Here is a 19,358-nt window from a genome sequence, read left to right as displayed (position 1 = left end):
GTAGGGAAAAAAAACTTGCAAAGTCCCTGTACCTCTTCTAAAAGACCAGAAGGAAGGGCTGTTCCCAGAGATGACCCTGCACATCTTGGTAGTCAGTAGATTGACTGGTCTGATAGAGCAGCAGACACAGCTGTTAGGAATGGACATGAACATACACCTTGAAAATACAAACTTAGCAATGTTTTTTTCATGACAGTTATGTTTGAAATTGGTGGAAAGTTAGGAATGAGGGAGGCTGAAGTTGGACTAAATGATCATTGTGAGTACCTTCTGACTGAAATAGTTCTTTCTATTCTATTCTATTCTATTCGATTCGATTCGATTCGATTCGATTCGATTAAATTTTACTCTACCCTGCTCTACTCTACTCTAATCTACTCTATTTTAAAATTTAGAAAATCCGGTAGCAGTCTTTTGAAAACCTTGATCTGAGTGGAAGGTGTCATTATGTACCCAAGTCCAATTTCCGAGAGGCTTAGGTTTATGTTTTAATTTCACCTTATACTAGAGATATCTGCATCCAAAATTTTCACAAGACTCACTTTTCTGTCAGGTTTTGTTCATCCTTGTTCTTTCATGCTCTTCTTGGAAAACACATAAAGCCCTTCCTCCACTGGGGATGCCAGTGCTTTGACCCAATGTTCTATTTTGACATTAAGACAAATTAAATCATTTATTTCCATGCAAAACAAGCCAGAAACCCCTGTTGTGTCATTGTTATGATTACAACACTGGCCTTAAATGCATTAATTTCTCTTAGGAGTCCAAACAGCCCTTGCATTTTGCGGGTAGGGGGAATGTCTTGCAGAAAGAAAAGGAAGAAAAAACAAAAAAAATAACCCTTTCTTTTAGTTAGAGAAGCTATTTAGCATGCAACATATTGAGATTCTAGCTGAGCGTCTCAGTGGTTACTTTTTAAAAATCAGCAAGCATTGTTCTGGGGGTGGGGGAGAAGCCAGCATGAGCCTGAAAACATTGCAGAAATTACTGAACTGGGAAAACACAGTCGCAAAGGCATGGACTAAAATACAGACTCAGTCTGCATCTCCTCCTGCTTGCTCCTTAGAAAACTGGCAGAGCTCCCTTGACTTCCACTCCTGATTCACATCACTGCAAGTGACGGATTTGTGGAGATAAATGCAACTGTCTGCTACTGAATGGAGTTATTCCAGATGTACACCAGAGATGGAACAGAGATCAGACTCTGGCCTTTTCAAATGGAAATCACAACCCTCCCCCATCCCACTGGCTCCCTTCATCCATCCTGAAAAAGTCTTGTGTGTCTGACCTCCACTGCAGCAATGCATTTGAAAGAAATTAGGGAGCCTGTTTATGTAGTACAGCTTGTTGGCTGATATTAGACTGTTCTGTCGTGCATTGCTTTTTTTTCCCCTTCTGGTTGTGTTCATCTGTGGAGAAAATGGTGTTTCTTCCACCACATCCATCCTATAGATGTCACAGGGACTGGACCAAAAAAGTCCTTGAAAAAACTTTCGTGTGAGCTTGATTGGGTTCTTTGTTGACAACTACAAGGTAGATACTGGCAACTGAGCTTCTGGGGACTCATCCTGTAAAAGGAGAGGGAGAACAGGGATTTGTAGGGGCAATAGCCTATGAACAATGCCTATGAATTGGAATAGTCTAAGAAGAATAGGCATTTGTAGGGGATGATGTATCATCTCAGAGTACATATTTAAAATACATCAGTGCGGAAAAAAGCCCTCAACAACCTCCAGGCATCTATTTGTCCCAACCAGAGTCTGGGATAATTAGCTGGGCTAGTATAGATGCTTCAGTATAGATGACTGGAACTAGAGTAGGTAGATTCTGTCCCTTGTCATTTCTAATTTCAAACAAATTGCCATACATCAATGCCTGTTTGTATAGCCAGATTAATATTAGAATTTGCCCAGATTCTTCCGGCATTGGTCAACGCACTAAAGACTTTCAGAATAGATTTAATATGTGTCTTAGAGCGGTTGAGCTCTGCAAGTAGTGGGTAATTTTCAGAAGACGGCACTTGATTTATAAATGCATACAAAGAATTAAAAAGGTCACTGGTAATTTTAGGTGCTTTTGGTTTGTGGCATACAATTGTTGATACTGAAAAGAGCCTGACTTCCAGACAGTGGGTGAGAAGGAGCTCCCTCTGAACATTTGTCCCCTTTCAAATATTTTAAGTTGGGCATCCAAAGTGAGGTAACTCACAAATGTTTCTTTGCATTTGAAAATCTCAGTCATCAGTCCTGTAGATTTTGGGGGATTTTAAGTTTGTAGACAGAAGCAAAAATATGTAATTTTGTGCAAATTTGACATCCCAGCTCTAAATTTTCTCTCTTCTCAACAGCTCTACCACGCACATCCTTTTTGTTGGTTTTATGGGAGACCAGTAAAATATTGTTCAGCTGAAATATAATAAATATTGTTCAACTGAAAATATAAGTTCAACTAAAATGTCTAAACCACGCATCTCTCAGCTGCTTGAGATTTCTCGCACGTGCACTTTGATGACGGAATTTTAGCTCTGATTCCTCATACTTACACATGTATGTAGTTTTGTTTAAGATAAAGATTTTCACTTTCCCCCGGATGCCACCAGACTACCATCTCAATGACACAGAAGTTGCGCTAAGCTCTCCTAAGATCACCAGTGTTTTATTCCTGTATGCTCTTTCAAATTGTTTCTTGTTATCTGACAAATGCACCATGACAACCACTGCTGGGACTTTTGGCTGTGGTCCCAGTGGGAGGGAAACCCTCCTTCTCAGAACTGCAGGTACAAAGTAGACATTTTTCTGTGATTTTATGTTTTCCAGAGGGAAGCATGAGGGGAAGAAAGCAGAGAAAAAAAAAAAGATTTTTTTTAACTGACAATCAAATTCTTATTGATTTAAAATAGTGTATTTGGGGTGGTGTGACAGGGGAAATAAGATTTTTTTTTCATTATTATTGTTTTTCTCTCTTTAAAAATATATGTTAAAGTTAAAAACCCCATATATGTATGGGTCCTGTAATTAGCTTTGTCTACACGTGAATGTCCAAATTCATTTATATGGAATCAACTTCAGCAGAATTCTTTGGTGAATCTGGAGGATTTTAAATGCTGAGGTAGAAATGTCATTTTATTTATGATCACTCACTCTCAACAGCTTAAAAAGGAGCTGACACCAACTGTTGTCCAGTAGTTGAACCTTCTTAGATGAATCCTTGCTCCATGGTAGAACTTGCAACCCAATGACTGGAAAATCATTCCTATATGTGAATACAACTGGTCTCTAGTACAACCTCATGTACTAGATATGTGTAAGAATCCTCACATCAAGGTCAGGAACCAACATTTGTATCTGTTCACTAGGGAAAAGTAGCTGAGACATCAAACTTTGGAATAACCATCTCTTACCCTTTGAGGTATCCCTGTCTTTGTTTCCCTTCTACTGAGATGTTAGCTTAAAGGGACAAATTTTTCGGTTGTACTGTCTGTAGACACAGAAACATGCATAGAGGCATTTTCCAAAATAGTGAAACTGCTTGATTAGAGGTACCATTGAAATTGCCACAAAATTACTTATTTTACTTTCAGATAAGTTGGCTAAAGGCTGTAAAAGAAATATATAATGGGGACAGACTAAAGAACTAGTACCTTTGAACCCAAATTTAGCTACAAGACCAATCTCCCAATCTCTGCCCCCTTAAAAATTGTAGGTTTATTAAATTCCTCATTATATCTTTATCTTTCTCTTTCCTTCTCTTTCCCCACCCCATTCTTTCATTAACGTCTGCAGCTGCTGGGACATGAATGACAACACCGCCTTGTGGTGGGTGATCAAGGGTCCTGTGGTTGGATCAATCATGGTAAGTAGCACTTGGGGGAGGTGCTTCCTCAATGCTTCTGAGGGAAAATAACCTATGTGCATAGCTTCGAATGGCTTTACAAATAATGCTGCATCTGCTGTGCTGAACTACTGGACAGGTTGTCTGAATGTCTGCCATTTGCCATCAACAATGCTAAGTAATTCCACCGTTATAAAGGAGGTTTTGTACAAGTTAAATGTTAGTGCACTGCCGGCAAGGAAAGACTATGTAGACAAGGAGTTATTCAGTTGCTTAAACATGGATACCAAATGCCGTAAGTAATACCCTAGAGCATATGGAGGATTTTCCTGGGGCTGGCAGATATGACACAGGTTGTATGGGAATCCTGTGCCATTTGGTGTGGTAGCTGGAGGCCAAGTGGGACAGCCCAGGGTATCTCAAACAATACTAGATGCCAGTGACTGGGAAACTGGACTGTGTTGAATGGAATTAATTTCACAGCTACCTTTATTTATCAAATATTAACTTTATAATAGTTAAGTGGACATAGTACAAGATATTCAATTGTCAGCCACCTATTTAAGCTCTTGGAGGTCTTGGATTTGACTCAAACGGTGCTAGATACCTGTGTATGGATGACTGAGAGGTTCTAAAGTACTCTGTTTGGGCTATAGCTGCTGCCACAAAAGAATATGGGGATTTAAAAATGGTGTTGGGCTCCTCCAGTTAGGAAATTAAATTGAGCCCCTATACAATATGGTTAGTGGCACCTGAAAAGCTGTTTGGCTTACCACATATAGGTGACTTTTTCTGGTCATGCTTAGTTGCTCTCCATACTCCAGTGACAGCACTGGCCAGGTCTTCACTGGGTGTTGTGGGAATTTAGACATCCAGCTCACAGGTAGCTATCTACATTTAGGTGTTTTCATCAAGTTCGACGCTTCTTCTTTTAAATATTTGGACAGCGTTCTAAAGTACAGTAGCCTTCAGACACATTAAAGGTAATTCATCTAATAACATTGAAGGGTATGGAGATGGAGAGGGTCCAGTGGTCTGGGGTTTTTGTGATATCGATTTATGTGAATTTCCATGTTTTACAGACATATTCTATGAAGAATCATATTTGGGCTTTGGGGAATCAGTTATATGTGGCTTCTATTGAAGGTGTGAAAGACTCAGGCAACTAGCAGGGGATGACTGGGCTTCTCAGTTCAGTTATAGTCCTCAGATCAGATAGAAAATACTTCTGAAAGAGATGCTCACATTTAGTTTAAGTTTTCGGTCTCCTTATAGGAGTAAAAGGTTGCATGAGACCAACTTAAATTCCCCACTGCTTTCTTCTGGTGTTAATCTGTAGCCAAAGCATAAAAAGAAACTGATTTTATTAATCTCCAGATTTTGAAAAATATACCTGTAATTACATGATTCTACAAAAGAGATACCCAGGATGACATGAAACTAAAAGACATGAAGAAGAACACTAAACACATACATGCTCTCCTCCCCTCCCAAAAACATTAGAGGCCATCTCATCTTGGTATAGATTCAGCCAAGCAGAGGCAAAGTGACATAAGATGCTGCTAACCTGAGAAACGCCTTAGTTCAGAGAGTGGGAGATAAAGATGTTTTTACTGTTGAGATCTTTGCTATGTGGTTTTGATGTGCAGGGACCTTTCTTTTTTTGCTTGCACTGGTTGATAATGAAAAATGTTGAAACATTTTTGATGACTTCCCTTGTCCTGCTGGTCACACTATTCCTGATACAGGCCAGGATGCCATTGGCCTTCTTGGCCACCTGGGCACACTGCTGGCTCATATTCAGCCGGCTGTCAACCAATACCCCCAGGTCTTTTTCCGCCAGGCAGCCTTCAGGCAACTAGCAGGGGATGACTGGGCTTCTCAGTTCAGTTATAGTCCTCAGATCAGATAGAAAATACTTCTGAAAGAGATGCTCACATTTAGTTTAAGTTTTCGGTCTCCTTATAGGAGTAAAAGGCTGCATGAGACCAACTTAAATTCGCCACTGCTTTCTTCTGGTGTTAATCTGTAGCCAAAGCATAAAACCAAACTCATTTCATTAATCTCCAAATTTTGAAAAATATACCTGTAATTACATGATTCTACAAAAGAGATACCCAGGATGACATGAAACTAAAAGACATGAAGAAGAACACTAAACACATACATGCTCTCCTCCCCTCCCAAAAACATTAGAGGCCATCTCATCTTGGTATAGATTCAGCCAAGCAGAGGCAAAGTGACATAAGATGCTGCTAACCTGAGAAACGCCTTAGTTCAGAGAGTGGGAGATAAAGATGTTTTTACTGTTGAGATCTTTGCTATGTGGTTTTGATGTGCAGGGACCTTTCTTTTTTTGCTTGCACTGGTTGATAATGAAAAATGTTGAAACATTTTTGCTTATGTTTGTCTTATCTGGTGCTTGGGACTGAAGCAATTCTGCCTTACTTTAGCTGCTGCAAGGAGGATGTTTTTTCCTGGAAAAGAGGTGATAAGATGCTTGTAAACTTACCTCGTTCCTCCTGACCCTATAAAACTTCTAGACTGCAGTTTGGTGAGAATAAGGCAATGGAGCCAGCGAGTCACTGGGAATATCTCATTCTCATACTTGAAAAAATATATCATTGTTATCATTTTTTTCCTTTCTTTTTCCCCCTAGATAAACTTTGTGCTTTTTATTGGCATAATTGTGATACTTGTGCAGAAACTCCAGTCACCTGATATCGGGGGCAATGAATCCAGCATCTACTTGTAAGTACAAACAAAGCAGTAATCAATCTAGATTTCTAATATACACATAGGAAAAAAGACAAAGTCAAAAAGACGCCTCAGCTGAAGTAATTTGATTTTCAAAAAGAGTCAAAGGATCTATTAAATTTATTTGGTTGGTTTTGACTATTTTTTTTAATCCAAAAGCCACTAAAGTGCATTTTAGTGCCAGCTTTCACCTTTCTTTAAAAGGCCTAAGAAAAAAAAAAAGCATAAATACAAGATTAAAAAAATCAAAATTTCTTTACAGGTCAGTTACCTGGAAATTAATATACTGACCGGGCACAAATATTATTATACTGTAGGACAGTCTGCTGTGCTTCATAGGTTCCAGGGACATGGTCCAAAGTTCATGGAAAGCAATGAGATTTGGAGAGAAGATTTCATTAACCTTACTCTGAATTCTAATTTAGGAAGACCTCCTCAAGTTGCTTATGTTCATGTTTCTGTAACCTTGAATGCATTCAACTTAAGCAATTCCCCCACACAGCTAGAATTTCCTAAAAGTGCATAACAAATCCTAAAATTTTCCTTTAGACGTTTTAAAACTTTCTTTGTGGTTTACATTTTTTAAAAGCCAACATCCTTTTTTTTCTTTAGTTTCTACCTCATTAGAGGACAGAGATTGGCCATTTGAGATGGGCGTCATTCCCATTTTGAGTGCATGCAGTCATTCTCCATGTAAAATATCAAATATATAATAATTTTGAATAACTAGGATATGTGGCAGCACATTCCGTGTTTTCTTGGCTTTTCAGCCTAAACATGGTGCGCATTTGCTTTGCAATTTTTTGTGAGCTCTAGTGCTTTCTAGCACTCATAAACACAGGTAAGACTATTTGCTTTAGCACTGGATTCCTGGTGAAAAAAGGGAACTCATGCAAACCTTAAATAAAAATAAAAGATGCCAGGGTGAAGTAGGAGGCCCTTATTTTGTAGTACTTTTTAAAAAAATTATCCAGTCCTCTGTTTCACCCTAAGTAGCCACACTCATAGTATAATGATGACATCCATCTAAAGGACAGTTTTCAGGGAAAAATATGTCCTCCAGCTGCCTATTTTTCTTCCCTCCTTTCCTATTGTATTGTTTGCATTTACACAAAATGATAATATTTTACCTCACTTTTTCATCTCAGTAGTCAGTCATCCACTTACTGAAAGCACTGCCCTTGAAGTTTGCTCTAAACTGTGTTTCCACAGGAAAAAAAAAAAGGAGGTTTTAAATTCATTCTGTAGGTGGCTATTTCTCAGAATTAAAACACAGGAGAAAGTCTAGTGAATAGGTTAACTGTATGCATGGTTTGCCTAGGGCTTGCATGAAGACTTCCTATGTATGTGCTGCTGGGAAGTCGCCCACTGAATCTTAGATTGTAATTAGCACCCGAGTTGTGCAGAGCTAGTTCTGATTACAACCTGCTAAGTGCATGTCTGGTGGCTGCTGCACATCTCTCGCATATGAAGCAAAGCATGCCATAGACTCCAGTGATTTAACTAGACTATAAAACATCCTCGTCATCTTTGATCAATATGGTGACTGGGTTTTACTGATGTTTTTCCTATGTGTATAGTTAGCCACCAAATCCAAGAGAAAACATCATATTTTCTGTTTCATTCGCTGCCATTATTTTTTTCATATTTTTTTGCAACTTTATAAATGGGTGTGTATAAACTGAACTTGCATTTATATATGTGTTATGAAGTGGAGTGTTGTTTATCCAAACAGATTAGACAACAGAAAAGTCACACAGAAATGATAAAAAGGAATTAAATTATAAGTCTATGCAGATATACACCAGGCATACTCAATATTTGTGCACACATATCCTGTAAAAAGAGAGCTGTTATAACAAAGAGAAAAGATAGATCATCATATGGCTATGTCACCATATTGAAATCTCTGTGGCATTTAGAATATGGTCCATATTACGCATTTTCCATGTCCTATTTTGCTGTTTCAAACTATTAAATGTCATCCCATCTGACCAAATTCTCCATCCAGGTCTTTATTCCACAACATATTCAAGTACTTTGCCTTTAGTACATGAGACAGGTCAGTTATGGTAAAGGAAGGATGTTCAGCCTGTTTCTAAAGGGAATAGCACAAGATATCTGCAGTAGTGATTGAGATTTACTCTGGTATCAATCTTCCACTCTTTGGAATAACCTTTTAGCTATGACTTCCCTCATCAAAAAAGAAAATAAAAGACCCTGATAAAATTTGGTTATTGATTTTGGGTAGGAATTATTTTCTTCTTTTATGTATGGTATATGTTTATGTTCAGGCCTTTTTAATGATTTTTTTTTGTTAGGAAAATCTACCTCCAGTTCTATTTTATAGGTGTCATGGTCATGGTTCTGCAAATCACTTTATCCTGTATTTGGTTTCAAAAGCCTTGGAGATGTGCTTAAATTCAAAGATTAATTAGATATAGTTACCAGTGTGTACTTCTTATTAGAAATTCCCACTACTGAAGTTAGCTGCGAGCTATGACAGGAACACAACAGAAGAGTGCACTACTGGGGAACTAATGCTTAATTAATACAGTGTAGCCATTAGAAATTATAAGACTTGCTTTAAAAAAAACCCCAAACAATAATTTGTAGAATTTGCAGCACAATAATGAGTGCTTTATCCCCATGAAAAAACAGACTTTCTCTCTAAATAACCTTTCTGATGATCATTATATGCAACAGTCTTTGCCTTTAGGCTGACATTAACTTGGAAACATGTAGCTAATTCCTAAAAATTTTCTGCAGTAGTCAAATGCTTTAGTGATTGTAAACTTCCATTTTATCAGCTTATATGTTCAGTCATTCATTACCAGTCTCATGCCTAATCGATCTTTCTTCACACATTTAATTCCCCCTCAGAGCTGCCTGCATGCTGCTGGTCCCATTTCAGACTGAATGGCTCAAAACACATCGGATTCAAAGAACAAATCCTGCCTTCCTTTACCGATGTTTTAGAGTGAAACTCCTTACGACTGAAATGGCTGGGGGCTAGATTCATCAAAAATATTTAAGCAGCTGTCGTAGGAATTAAAAAGGAAATAGAAGCCACCCTTTTTAATGTTCATTTTAATTTTATGATTTTTTTAATTTTAATTCTGAGAACCTTAAGCAGCTTTCATACTTCCTCCCAGCAGTCATCATAATCATTATTTACTTTTTAGTGTTAAGAGTGAACTGCCAAAGGCATAAAATCATAGAATCATAGAATGTTTTGGGTTGGAAGGGACCCCTAGACGTCATCTAGTCCAACCCCCCCGCAGGAGCAGGGACACCGCTAACTAGATCAGGCTGCTCAGAGCCCCATCCAACCTGGCCTTGAATGTTTCCAGGGATGGGGCCTCCACCACCTCTCTGGGCAACCTGTTCCAGTGTTTCACCACCCTCATTGTAAAGAATTTCTTCCTTATATCCAGTCTAAACCTACCCTGGTTTAGTTTAAAACCATTACCCCTTGTCCTGTCACAGCTGGCCCTACTAAAAAGACGTTCCCCATCTTTCCTATAGGCCCCCTTTAGGTATTGAAAGGCCGCAATCAGGTCTCCCCGCAGCCTTCTCTTCTCCAGGCTGAAAAAAGACATAACCTTTTTTCTTGAACCATATTCTGGTTTCAGTTAATCTTGTGTCAGTCCTGAATAATTTCACCAAATTAAGCATCAGACCATAGCAAGTCCAGTGATACAAATACAGTAGATTTTTATCTAAGTGAGAAGTCCTGCGATCCTCGTGTGCTGGGGAAGCTGTCGATTGTACTCCTAGTGTAATTAAGACAACTATCTGCATAGTTCGGACAGGTTTCTTGCCCCATCTGGTGAATGAATTGCATAAACAGTTGTAATGTGCCATGGTCATGGATGCGACATACTTAACCCTATAGTAGAAATGACAATGTCTTGTATTTGTACCTGTATATTCAATCCAGTCAGATTTTACTTAACATGCTCCAAACCAGAAAGCACTGCCTGATTTTTAGCAATCTCCAATTGCACAGTTTGTAAATATTTTGAAGAAGTAGTAGATTAGGGACACGGTTACACCATATGCTGAAAGCCAAGTAGCACCACATTAGAAGTCCATGAATCCAATGTACGCTCACAGTTCTGGGAACTAGAAACACATGTTCACAACCCTATCATGGCTGGCTCAGCACACAGTGCATCAGATCAGGCCCACATTATTTGCATAGATTTTCATACATCAAGCCTGTTGTCTGTAATTTTAAGAAACAGATAATAAATTGGTCTGGCAAGGCTTCACTCTTCTTCCCACGAGAAATCCAGCCAGTAGTGTGTAACATGGTATGTCAGAATCTGCTTTCAGGCATCCTGGGTTTGGTTCAGTTGTTGTAGAGAGTATTTTCACCCCCCCAAAAAAGCCACATTCCCATAGAAATGCCTACACAAAGCTTAAATCCACGCTATTATTTTCATGAGCATTGTTGCATTGCTGAAAGAGTCATTATAGACAGTTCATCTAGCAGCATCACTACCATAAACCACTACAGCAATTAAGTAGGTATGCATGATGTAGATGCATGCTGAAATAACCTTTACAATTAAAAAGGCCCACATATTTCCATCAAGTCTTTGCTTATTCATTCATTTTTAAGGATCAAACACATTTAATTGACAAAGCTTCTTTTTTATTTTTTTTTTTTATTTCCAGTTTACCATGAGTAGTTGATTTGGGAGGGGGAAGCTTGTTTCTGCTTTTGCTTTAACAGATTCTTCATAATTTGGTATCACATGTTGAAAACTCAATGAAAAGAAAATAAACCCCACATATACCTAGCTAATTCAGGTCTACGTCATTCCTCCAATCAGCATCTTGCTGGAAAGAAAGGAGAAACATGGCATATATCATAGGTAGGTATGATTTTACATACGGTGCAACCTAGAGGGTTAGGGCAGGAGAAGCAATGTTGTAACACAAATGTTTTGGTAAACAACACTCCTCTACAGTTCACCTACAAAGTCACTGGGCACTCAATGATTCATTCTGCTACCGCTTTGTCTTGCTGCAAGTGCTCAGACTGCCAGCATTAATAATTATTGACAGGGTCTTCATGCCAAAAGTCTCCTTTTTGACAAGAAAATGGCAGATGTTTGATGTACAGTGTATTCTTTAGCATGGTACTTTAGTTTCTTGACCCCAGGTACTATCAGCTGAGTGCTGAAATGCCCACTAACCCAGCAATGAAAGGAACTTGTGTCCCTCGGCTAATCCTTTTCTATCACAAGAAAATACACTGGAAAAGAGACGATGATCATTTGGTGTCAGTGCATGATCAGCGAGGACCAAGTTCTCATTTCTAAGAAATGCCAGGAGAGATGTTTGCTACTTTGATTGACACTCATTCTTGACAGATTTATTTAATGCTCTAGAGAAAATATTCACATTCACAAGCACTATGCTTTCCATTTACATTTCCCAAGACAAATTATTACTTTTGGGTGTTAGTTTGAGGGTTTTTTGGTTTCCATTCTGGATTTTTTTTGGGGGGGAGGTGTTAATCTGTACCAAATCTTTTCAGGTAGGGATTGGAAAAAAAGTGAGTGTACGCCTTAGGAATGTAAGTTCATGTAGGTTGTGTACCATAATTAGCAAGAATATAATTACACAGGGATTCATTTATTGTCAGATAACATAACTGAAAATGCTATTCTGCTTTGATTATCTATCTATAGATTTGCTGTGGTCTCAACTTCTGTAAAATTAAACAGCACAGAATATTTAGTGTGTTTATACTGTTCCTGTAAGCTGTTATGCCTGTTGAACAGCTAAGGGTATGATGCACAAAGGGGGCTACTCAAAATCCCCCCCTCCCCAGTGCCGGTGACAGGTAGAGGAACATGAACATACATCTTTGGTTGTCCAATTTAGCTTCCTAACCTAAATGCTGTCCTTTCATCCGAGACGCATCTCTTACATTCTTACAGTGATGATGGGACGAGACCTAAAACTATGTCCACCTTGAAAGCGGTTTTGTTATTTCATGAGCCATTTGCCAGAGGGATATTCCAGAAATGCAAATCAATATTTTTGAAGGAAATTCCCTTGATTTCCAATGACATACAAGCATTTGACTGGAGCTTTGACAGGCTCTGGTTTTGACATCATTGATCACAAAACTTGTTGCTTGTGGTTACAAGACCATCCGTGATGAATGCAATGTTAAAAAGCACTCTGCTTCTGTGATTTGGAAAGCCTTAGAAGGTGGTTAGAGTGCAAGTCCATTGTGACTTGGTGATGTCTGTATGATGGAGGCTGCCTCCCGTTATTTTCTATTTTGAAGTAGTAATGAAAAATAGGATGACTGTCTTTAAGCACTATTTGTGCACATTGCTGTAAGGTATTCTTATAGGCAATTTTATTGGTTTTAATGGATATACAGACAGAGGAAAGGATACAACACTGATTTATGTGGTTGATGAACTAGCTGACTTTTTTGAAATCTGCCTGTTTCATGCTTAACAATTCTGTAATGGTGACTTAAAATTGCCACTTGACTCCATGCCCTGTGGCAGCCTTAGAGAATGAGACTGTCCCCTAAATGAGCAAAGCACAGCCTTTTTTTCCTCATCTGTTACAAGAGGAAGCCACAAACTGGAAAAGAGCCTGTTTGCATTAAAAGAAGAGGCCACTAATAGATGGTCCTTCTCTAGAAAGGTCACAGAGTTGTGCATGTTAGTGAGGGAGAAAAAAATGCCATGTTGTATTCAACAGTGTGGTACTCTTTATAGAATGTTCCTTCTTTTTTTTTTTTTTTTTTTTTTTTTAAGGAGAAACAGTAATGCAAACTTGATGCACTCTCAACAGCTCTATCAAGGGTTGGATTAACCCTAACAGCCCTGTTTCTGAGGAGGTTTAGGCACAAAAGAGGCCAAATAGTGTCTTATGAATTCCCACTGAAATGTTAGTAGCATATATCTAGATATTTCAGCCCTAAATGTCTTTCAAGACCAGTACCTAAAACATCATGGCTTGATTGCCATAACTGGTATGGAACAGCACTTGTAACATCTGAAGGCTCAAGCCAGCATGATTTATATATAAGTGTTTGCGCCTGTGCTTGCGTACCTGAGTAAATATAGGTCTTTGCCTACATATGTACTGTCTGAAATGCTATATATAATCTAAAATTTTTCCAGCATTGCTTTTTAAAAGACCACAAATACTTTAGCAATGTGCACAATATAAAGCTTCTTACTTTAATGTGAAACGGACTGCACTTAACTAAATCCTATGTAATATTAGAACTTTTGCCACACATTCAAGTTCACTGATTAGCAAAAATAAGGTAGCATTCCTAAAAAAAATAGGGTGCAGACCTCAAAAGTGTTTCTAAAGCCACTGCACTTCATCAAAATGAATAGCCTAATTTTGATCTGTATTGATAAACTTCAGTTGTCATGGATATCAGCAGGATAGGGAATGTCCAGTGCCTAAGGCCATGCATCTTTATGAATTACCCATGGATTTGGGTGCAGTGTTGTATCCTTTACCAAGGTAGCTTACTTACTGGGAAAGATAATGGTTTTGGAGATTCAGATGATTTTTCAGAAACCTCAAATTGAGAGTTAACTGGGGAGCATCCGAATTAGACCATTCTGGCTGCTTTCCCTTTCCCTTCCAATTACTCATAGCTATGTTTGTTGTTTTGAATGCATTGTTAGGCTGAAAGGGACAGATCTGGAATTTTATTTGTCCCCAAATCAGTTTGCATCTTTGTTTCTTTGAACAGGTTACTTAGTGTAAAGATAAACATGGAGCTGAAGCAACTGGTCATGCAGCAGTTGTTGCGAGACTGCAGAAAATGGGGAATAATTCTGACATCTCTTATCTTGAACGTGCTTTCAACTTACATAAAAGCTTGATGCACACCAACATCCATGGTCTTCCATTTACTTTTTGCTACCATTCACATTTTTGCCTCTACCATATGAGAACAAAAGGAATTTAATTTCCCCTCAGCGTCTCTGCTTCTCCTTGCCATTGATTTCTTGTGTCTAACTTCAGCAACTAACATGCTTCACATCCAGTGGTTTCAGTTTTACATTTGAAGAATTATTAGGATATACTCCAAGCAAGTACATAGCCCTTAGAGCTTGAGGTATGGAAGAGACAAGAGAGATGGTGTTGTCAGAGTGCAGAAGGCTTTTTGATCTGGAAGGGTGAACTTCTCATGAGGCTCTTGTAACCAACACTGTGCATAAAAGGAACTGTGTGGTGCAAACCGGGTAACTGGCTAAGTGCCCAGGAACAAATTCTTCCTGCCTTGGAGACTACAAGTATGCACTCAAAGGCCACCAAGTTACAATGGCTTAGTATTGAAATAAGTCTCCGTGAAGGTGGTTTAAAACAAGGTAGACCAGTCCGAAGTTGTGCATATGGTTCATACCATAGTCTTAATACCTCATTTACTGTGCACCTATACAATTTCCAAACTGTAATTCCTCTTATATATTTACAATGAAAACACTGGAGTTGTTCAGCTGATTAAATGTCTGCAAACCCAGGTCTTTTCAACAAAGGCAGCATTCTCTCTTTTCATTAAGGAGCGTTTTAGAGATGGGTTGAAACTTGGATTGTTGTCTGCAGGGCATGTGAGGCAGTTGAGGCAAAACAACGTAGCTGATGCTTCAGAGCTGCAAATTATATAAACTCAGTGTAGCTATACCGACAGTGAAGTCTGCCAGCTGGCAGGACTGAGACCTGTCTATAAGGCTTGAAAATCCACTTCTCATTGGAGATAGTGACAATAAATACTCTGTGAGTTTTGCTCATCTGTTTGTTTTAAGGACTATGAGTTAATCACATTCTTGGATATTTTATGTCTGGATTTGGACATACATATTCTTCATTTCAAACAGTAAACCTATATTCAAAACCATTTAGGAATCTCATTTGGTGTGGTACATTTTTCCCACTAAACATGCTACTGTCTTCTACACTACAGTTATGTTACTGCACCTCCATCAGAATTATTCCATAATGCATGACATTAGTCTATGCTCTGGAGTCAGTGAGAATAACCTAGCTTCTTAAAATAGCATCTCCAGAGTTAACACAAAGGAAGGATCAAGACATGTAACCTTGAAGCTACAGTTCATTTAAAGACTGGGTTTGATGGTAATATTCTGCTCTCTACTACCGACTTTCCTCTCTAGAGCACAGCTAAATATTAAGATTTATCTCTTTATCTCTGATGGCTTTCTCCATCCTTGGACATCCACCCTACAGAATTTAGCAAAGCCAAGAATGAACAGTGTAGAGATGATTTTTAACTCTCTTTAACCATTCTGTTGCATCTTCCAGCCTCAGTTCTGCACAAAGGTCAGATTTACTGGATAAAAAGTTTCAGTTTGAATTCACATTTGTTAAACATTCATTTTAAGCCTCAGCTATAGTTTGCAAGCAGTAATCCAGCTTCAGCCTCTGGAGAGGTGGTAGTGGTTTCCTCACAGGCATACTGTTTCCATGTCAAATTATTGTTGTAATTCTCATGCTAGTTTTCTGTTAGAGTAGATGAAATCTAACTTTGGTGGAATTAAAAGTACACCCAGGTAAGACATGTAGAAGACATTGAATGTTCTCTATAGTTTGGGAGCTTTGAAATCTGTAGAAGACCCTTGTGAGGTTTCCTATGTATGTCCTACTTTTTAGCTTTAAGTTAATTGACTTTACAAGTACATAGTCACAAAAAATGCAAATCTTCTTCATGTTCCTCTAAATCACTGAAAAATAAGGAATCCAATGAGCTGTGTAAGACACATCTACTCAAAATAGGGAAGAGAAACAAAGCTGACCTCTCACATGTTAAACCAGTACAAGAGCCCTAAAAAGTAGAGACCAAAAGTCAGATGAAAGAAAACTACTACCACCCATTACAGTCAATTGATTTTAATTATTTTAATGTGTTTTGGACAAGGACTGTAAAGGAGATGTCATACTTTCTCTTTTATTTCCAACTTGTTTTAAGATTATTCCTGGGTTCCAGGAGGTGATCCTGGAATATCTCAGACCCCTTAGAGAGGCCAGGGGAAAGTGGTTTTGGTTTGGTGGTGTTAGCAGTAAAAAGTAGAGCTATAGGTAACAAGACAAAGACATTGAAAAAAGGCGACTAGACTAAGACTTTTGGACTTGTTTTCAGTTGAGGAGTAGAGAAACAGAGTTGCTTTTCTTTATGAAAAGCACAACAATGGTTGTACGAAAAGAAATCCCCCAATTTATCAGTATCAGCTATAGGTAAGTAGGTATGGAGCATAAATAATAGATGGTATGGCTCAATTTTTCAATTTTTTTCTCTCTTTCCCATACAATCTTTCTACTTTCACTTTGGTTAAGTTTTTACTGTATTTTCAGTACTTTATTTCATTGATTTGTTTTTACATTCCTTCTCCTACTACTACATGGTTGCCAATCTTATTTGTAGTGAGGTTACATAGAATTACTTGAGCAGGGTGCACAAAGATTCTTAACGAGGCACAGTTTTAATTTGCATGAATCAAATTCTACCCTTATTGTGTTTCCCAAAGGATTCCCCTTTAGCATATTTAGAGACAACCCTCAAACTCTGTCATTCCCTGTGTGTTATCAGTGACATAAACCCAGAACCGTGATCTTTTTCGTTATGGATCTACATTTCCTTGGTAATAGAGCATAACATCATTCCCCTGAATCAGCATGCTCATTTTACTCCTGTTAAGAACCTCTGAGAAACGTAAAAAGTCTTTAGAACTGAATTGTAACTACCTTTGCCTCAAATTTGTGTACTCTCTCATTTGCATCAACTTGCCAGACATCAAGGTGTTCGGTCTGACAAGATGGTCTTCAGCCACATCATACATCACTCATTTAATCCTGGGAATGTTTAACTTTTTCTTTCCCCTTCCACCCTAGCACCCTCCCTCTTCCTCCCAGATGCAGCTGCAGTCCATGCACAGGACACATGCGGTGAGACTCAGCTTGTTTGCCTTTAGCTGTCTAAAGTCTCGTATTTAAACTAAGCAGTCTAGTCATCGTCTATGGTCAAACTGAGAGACCAGGGCACCTCCGTAAGACAGTGCATCCCATATGTCTTAGACGCCTCTGTTACACAGGTCAGCTCAGCCTCTGGAAGTGCCTGTTTCTTTCCATGATTGAGTTAAAGGTGATAGTTCAGCTTAAATTTGTCTTAGATACGTATAGTTAGATGTGACCAATTCCATTCTGTGTGTGCCTACAGAGATCTGAGGATCCTCCCCTAATTAATGTAATGTTTTGATAACCATAATCCATTTATATTAATTTTCTCCTATTTAGTTATGTTTTCCTCCTTCCCATTTCTTTCTGGTTCCTGCCTCCTCTGTCTCTTCTCTCTCCCTTTCCTTCCACCAACATTTCTATTTTGAAAATAAATAAATGAATAAATAAAGGGTTGGGTTTTTTTAAAGGGAAGAAAACTATCAATTCTGTACGCTAGAGATGTTGGGTTCACTTTATTATATCTAACATCAGAGAGATGATTCTACCTAAATTAGATAGGATGACAGAAAAAAATACTAACAGCACTAAAATATTAATGTTTTCCTAAGAAATGCTAGCAAAGTTTTCCATCACAAGCCCAAGGGTAAGTGTCCCCTCATTGGGTGAGGAACAGTAGTTAATTCTTAGATACTGTTTTCAACATCAAGTCTGTCCTTTTTGATAATTCTAGCTAATATAAAGCCCTGTCATGTTATTTCTACTCAGTCGAAAAACCTATAATGAAAATCAATCCCTGCCAAATAAAACAAGGCATAAGCAGTAAAGGAAACATGGGTGGTTTGTTTTTTTTCCAGATTACCATGGCAACGTTAAGCATGCCATGAAAGAATACAATCCCTTACAACACCCCATGACTAAGAGTTTTCAAAGTGATTATTGATTTTTAGATGTTTCTTTTTCAGGTTATGTACCTTAAAATACCTTCATAAGCATTGCTTTTCAACACACACTGAGCAGCCCTCTTGTGGTAAAAACTGATCAGTGTTTCAGATCAGGTGATCAAAAAATGAGACACTCAAACCCCATAGTCACTTCTGAAAGTCTCAGCCATAGTAAAAAAGAACTATCTCTAAAAATTTCCTCTTTGTTTTTGATCAGTCTTAGCTGGCAATTAATGCACAACACAGCCTTGTGAAGAACAGAGGCGGTGCAAAATTTTATCACAAAAGTGATACTGTAAAAGGAACAATCATTTTCACATTTACTTTCTGAGCATCATCCAAGAAATGAGATTGATTTTGCAGGTTGAAACATGTTTACTATTCCTATTTGCTGGATGTGTACATGCCACGATACTGTATTCTTTCCAGCTCTTCTGCTATAATCTTTAATAATGACACAGCTCTCAGGTTTTGATTACCCAAAAGGAAACAAACCAAAACAAAACTCTAGTAAATGGGATTGGCTTAAAGGAGTTAACGGTGGGGAGAAATTTAACTTGTTTTCAGTTTATTCTATTTTACTGTTCAGCTTATAAACTGCATCTTCCATCTACGGCTAAACGGACACAAATCATAGATATTAGCAGCGCAACAGAAACAGCGTTTGATTTGTTCAAATAATGTTACGTTTGCCTTGTAGGCAATTGCTTTAAAAAAATCATCATATTATCCCTTACAGTCAATGGAGATTTAGTCAGGGTAGCCAGCGGTGTTTGGTGTGCTGTTCATCCCATCCTAAATTGGACATCTAAAATAGGTCAGATAGACCCCAACCAATCA

The 19,358-nt window shown here is 38.3% G+C and overlaps 1 protein-coding gene across 1 annotated transcript in view; it reads left to right on the top strand.

Annotated features, from left to right (window-relative positions):
- Positions 1–19,358, top strand: part of ADCYAP1R1 (ADCYAP receptor type I) — a 93,135-nt gene that overhangs the window by 60,473 nt on the left and 13,304 nt on the right. The window contains exons 11-13 of the mRNA XM_035899639.1: positions 3,783–3,852; positions 6,491–6,582; positions 17,512–17,565. Coding sequence (XP_035755532.1) covers positions 3,783–3,852; positions 6,491–6,582; positions 17,512–17,565 — 216 coding nt within the window. The remainder of the gene's footprint in view (positions 1–3,782; positions 3,853–6,490; positions 6,583–17,511; positions 17,566–19,358) is intronic.

The sequence above is a fragment of the Egretta garzetta genome, unplaced genomic scaffold (genome assembly GCF_000687185.1).
Source record: "Egretta garzetta isolate BGI_Z169 unplaced genomic scaffold, ASM68718v1 scaffold117, whole genome shotgun sequence".
NCBI classification, from domain to species: Eukaryota; Metazoa; Chordata; class Aves; order Pelecaniformes; family Ardeidae; genus Egretta; species Egretta garzetta.
This window is presented reverse-complemented; position numbering and strand designations above follow the sequence as displayed.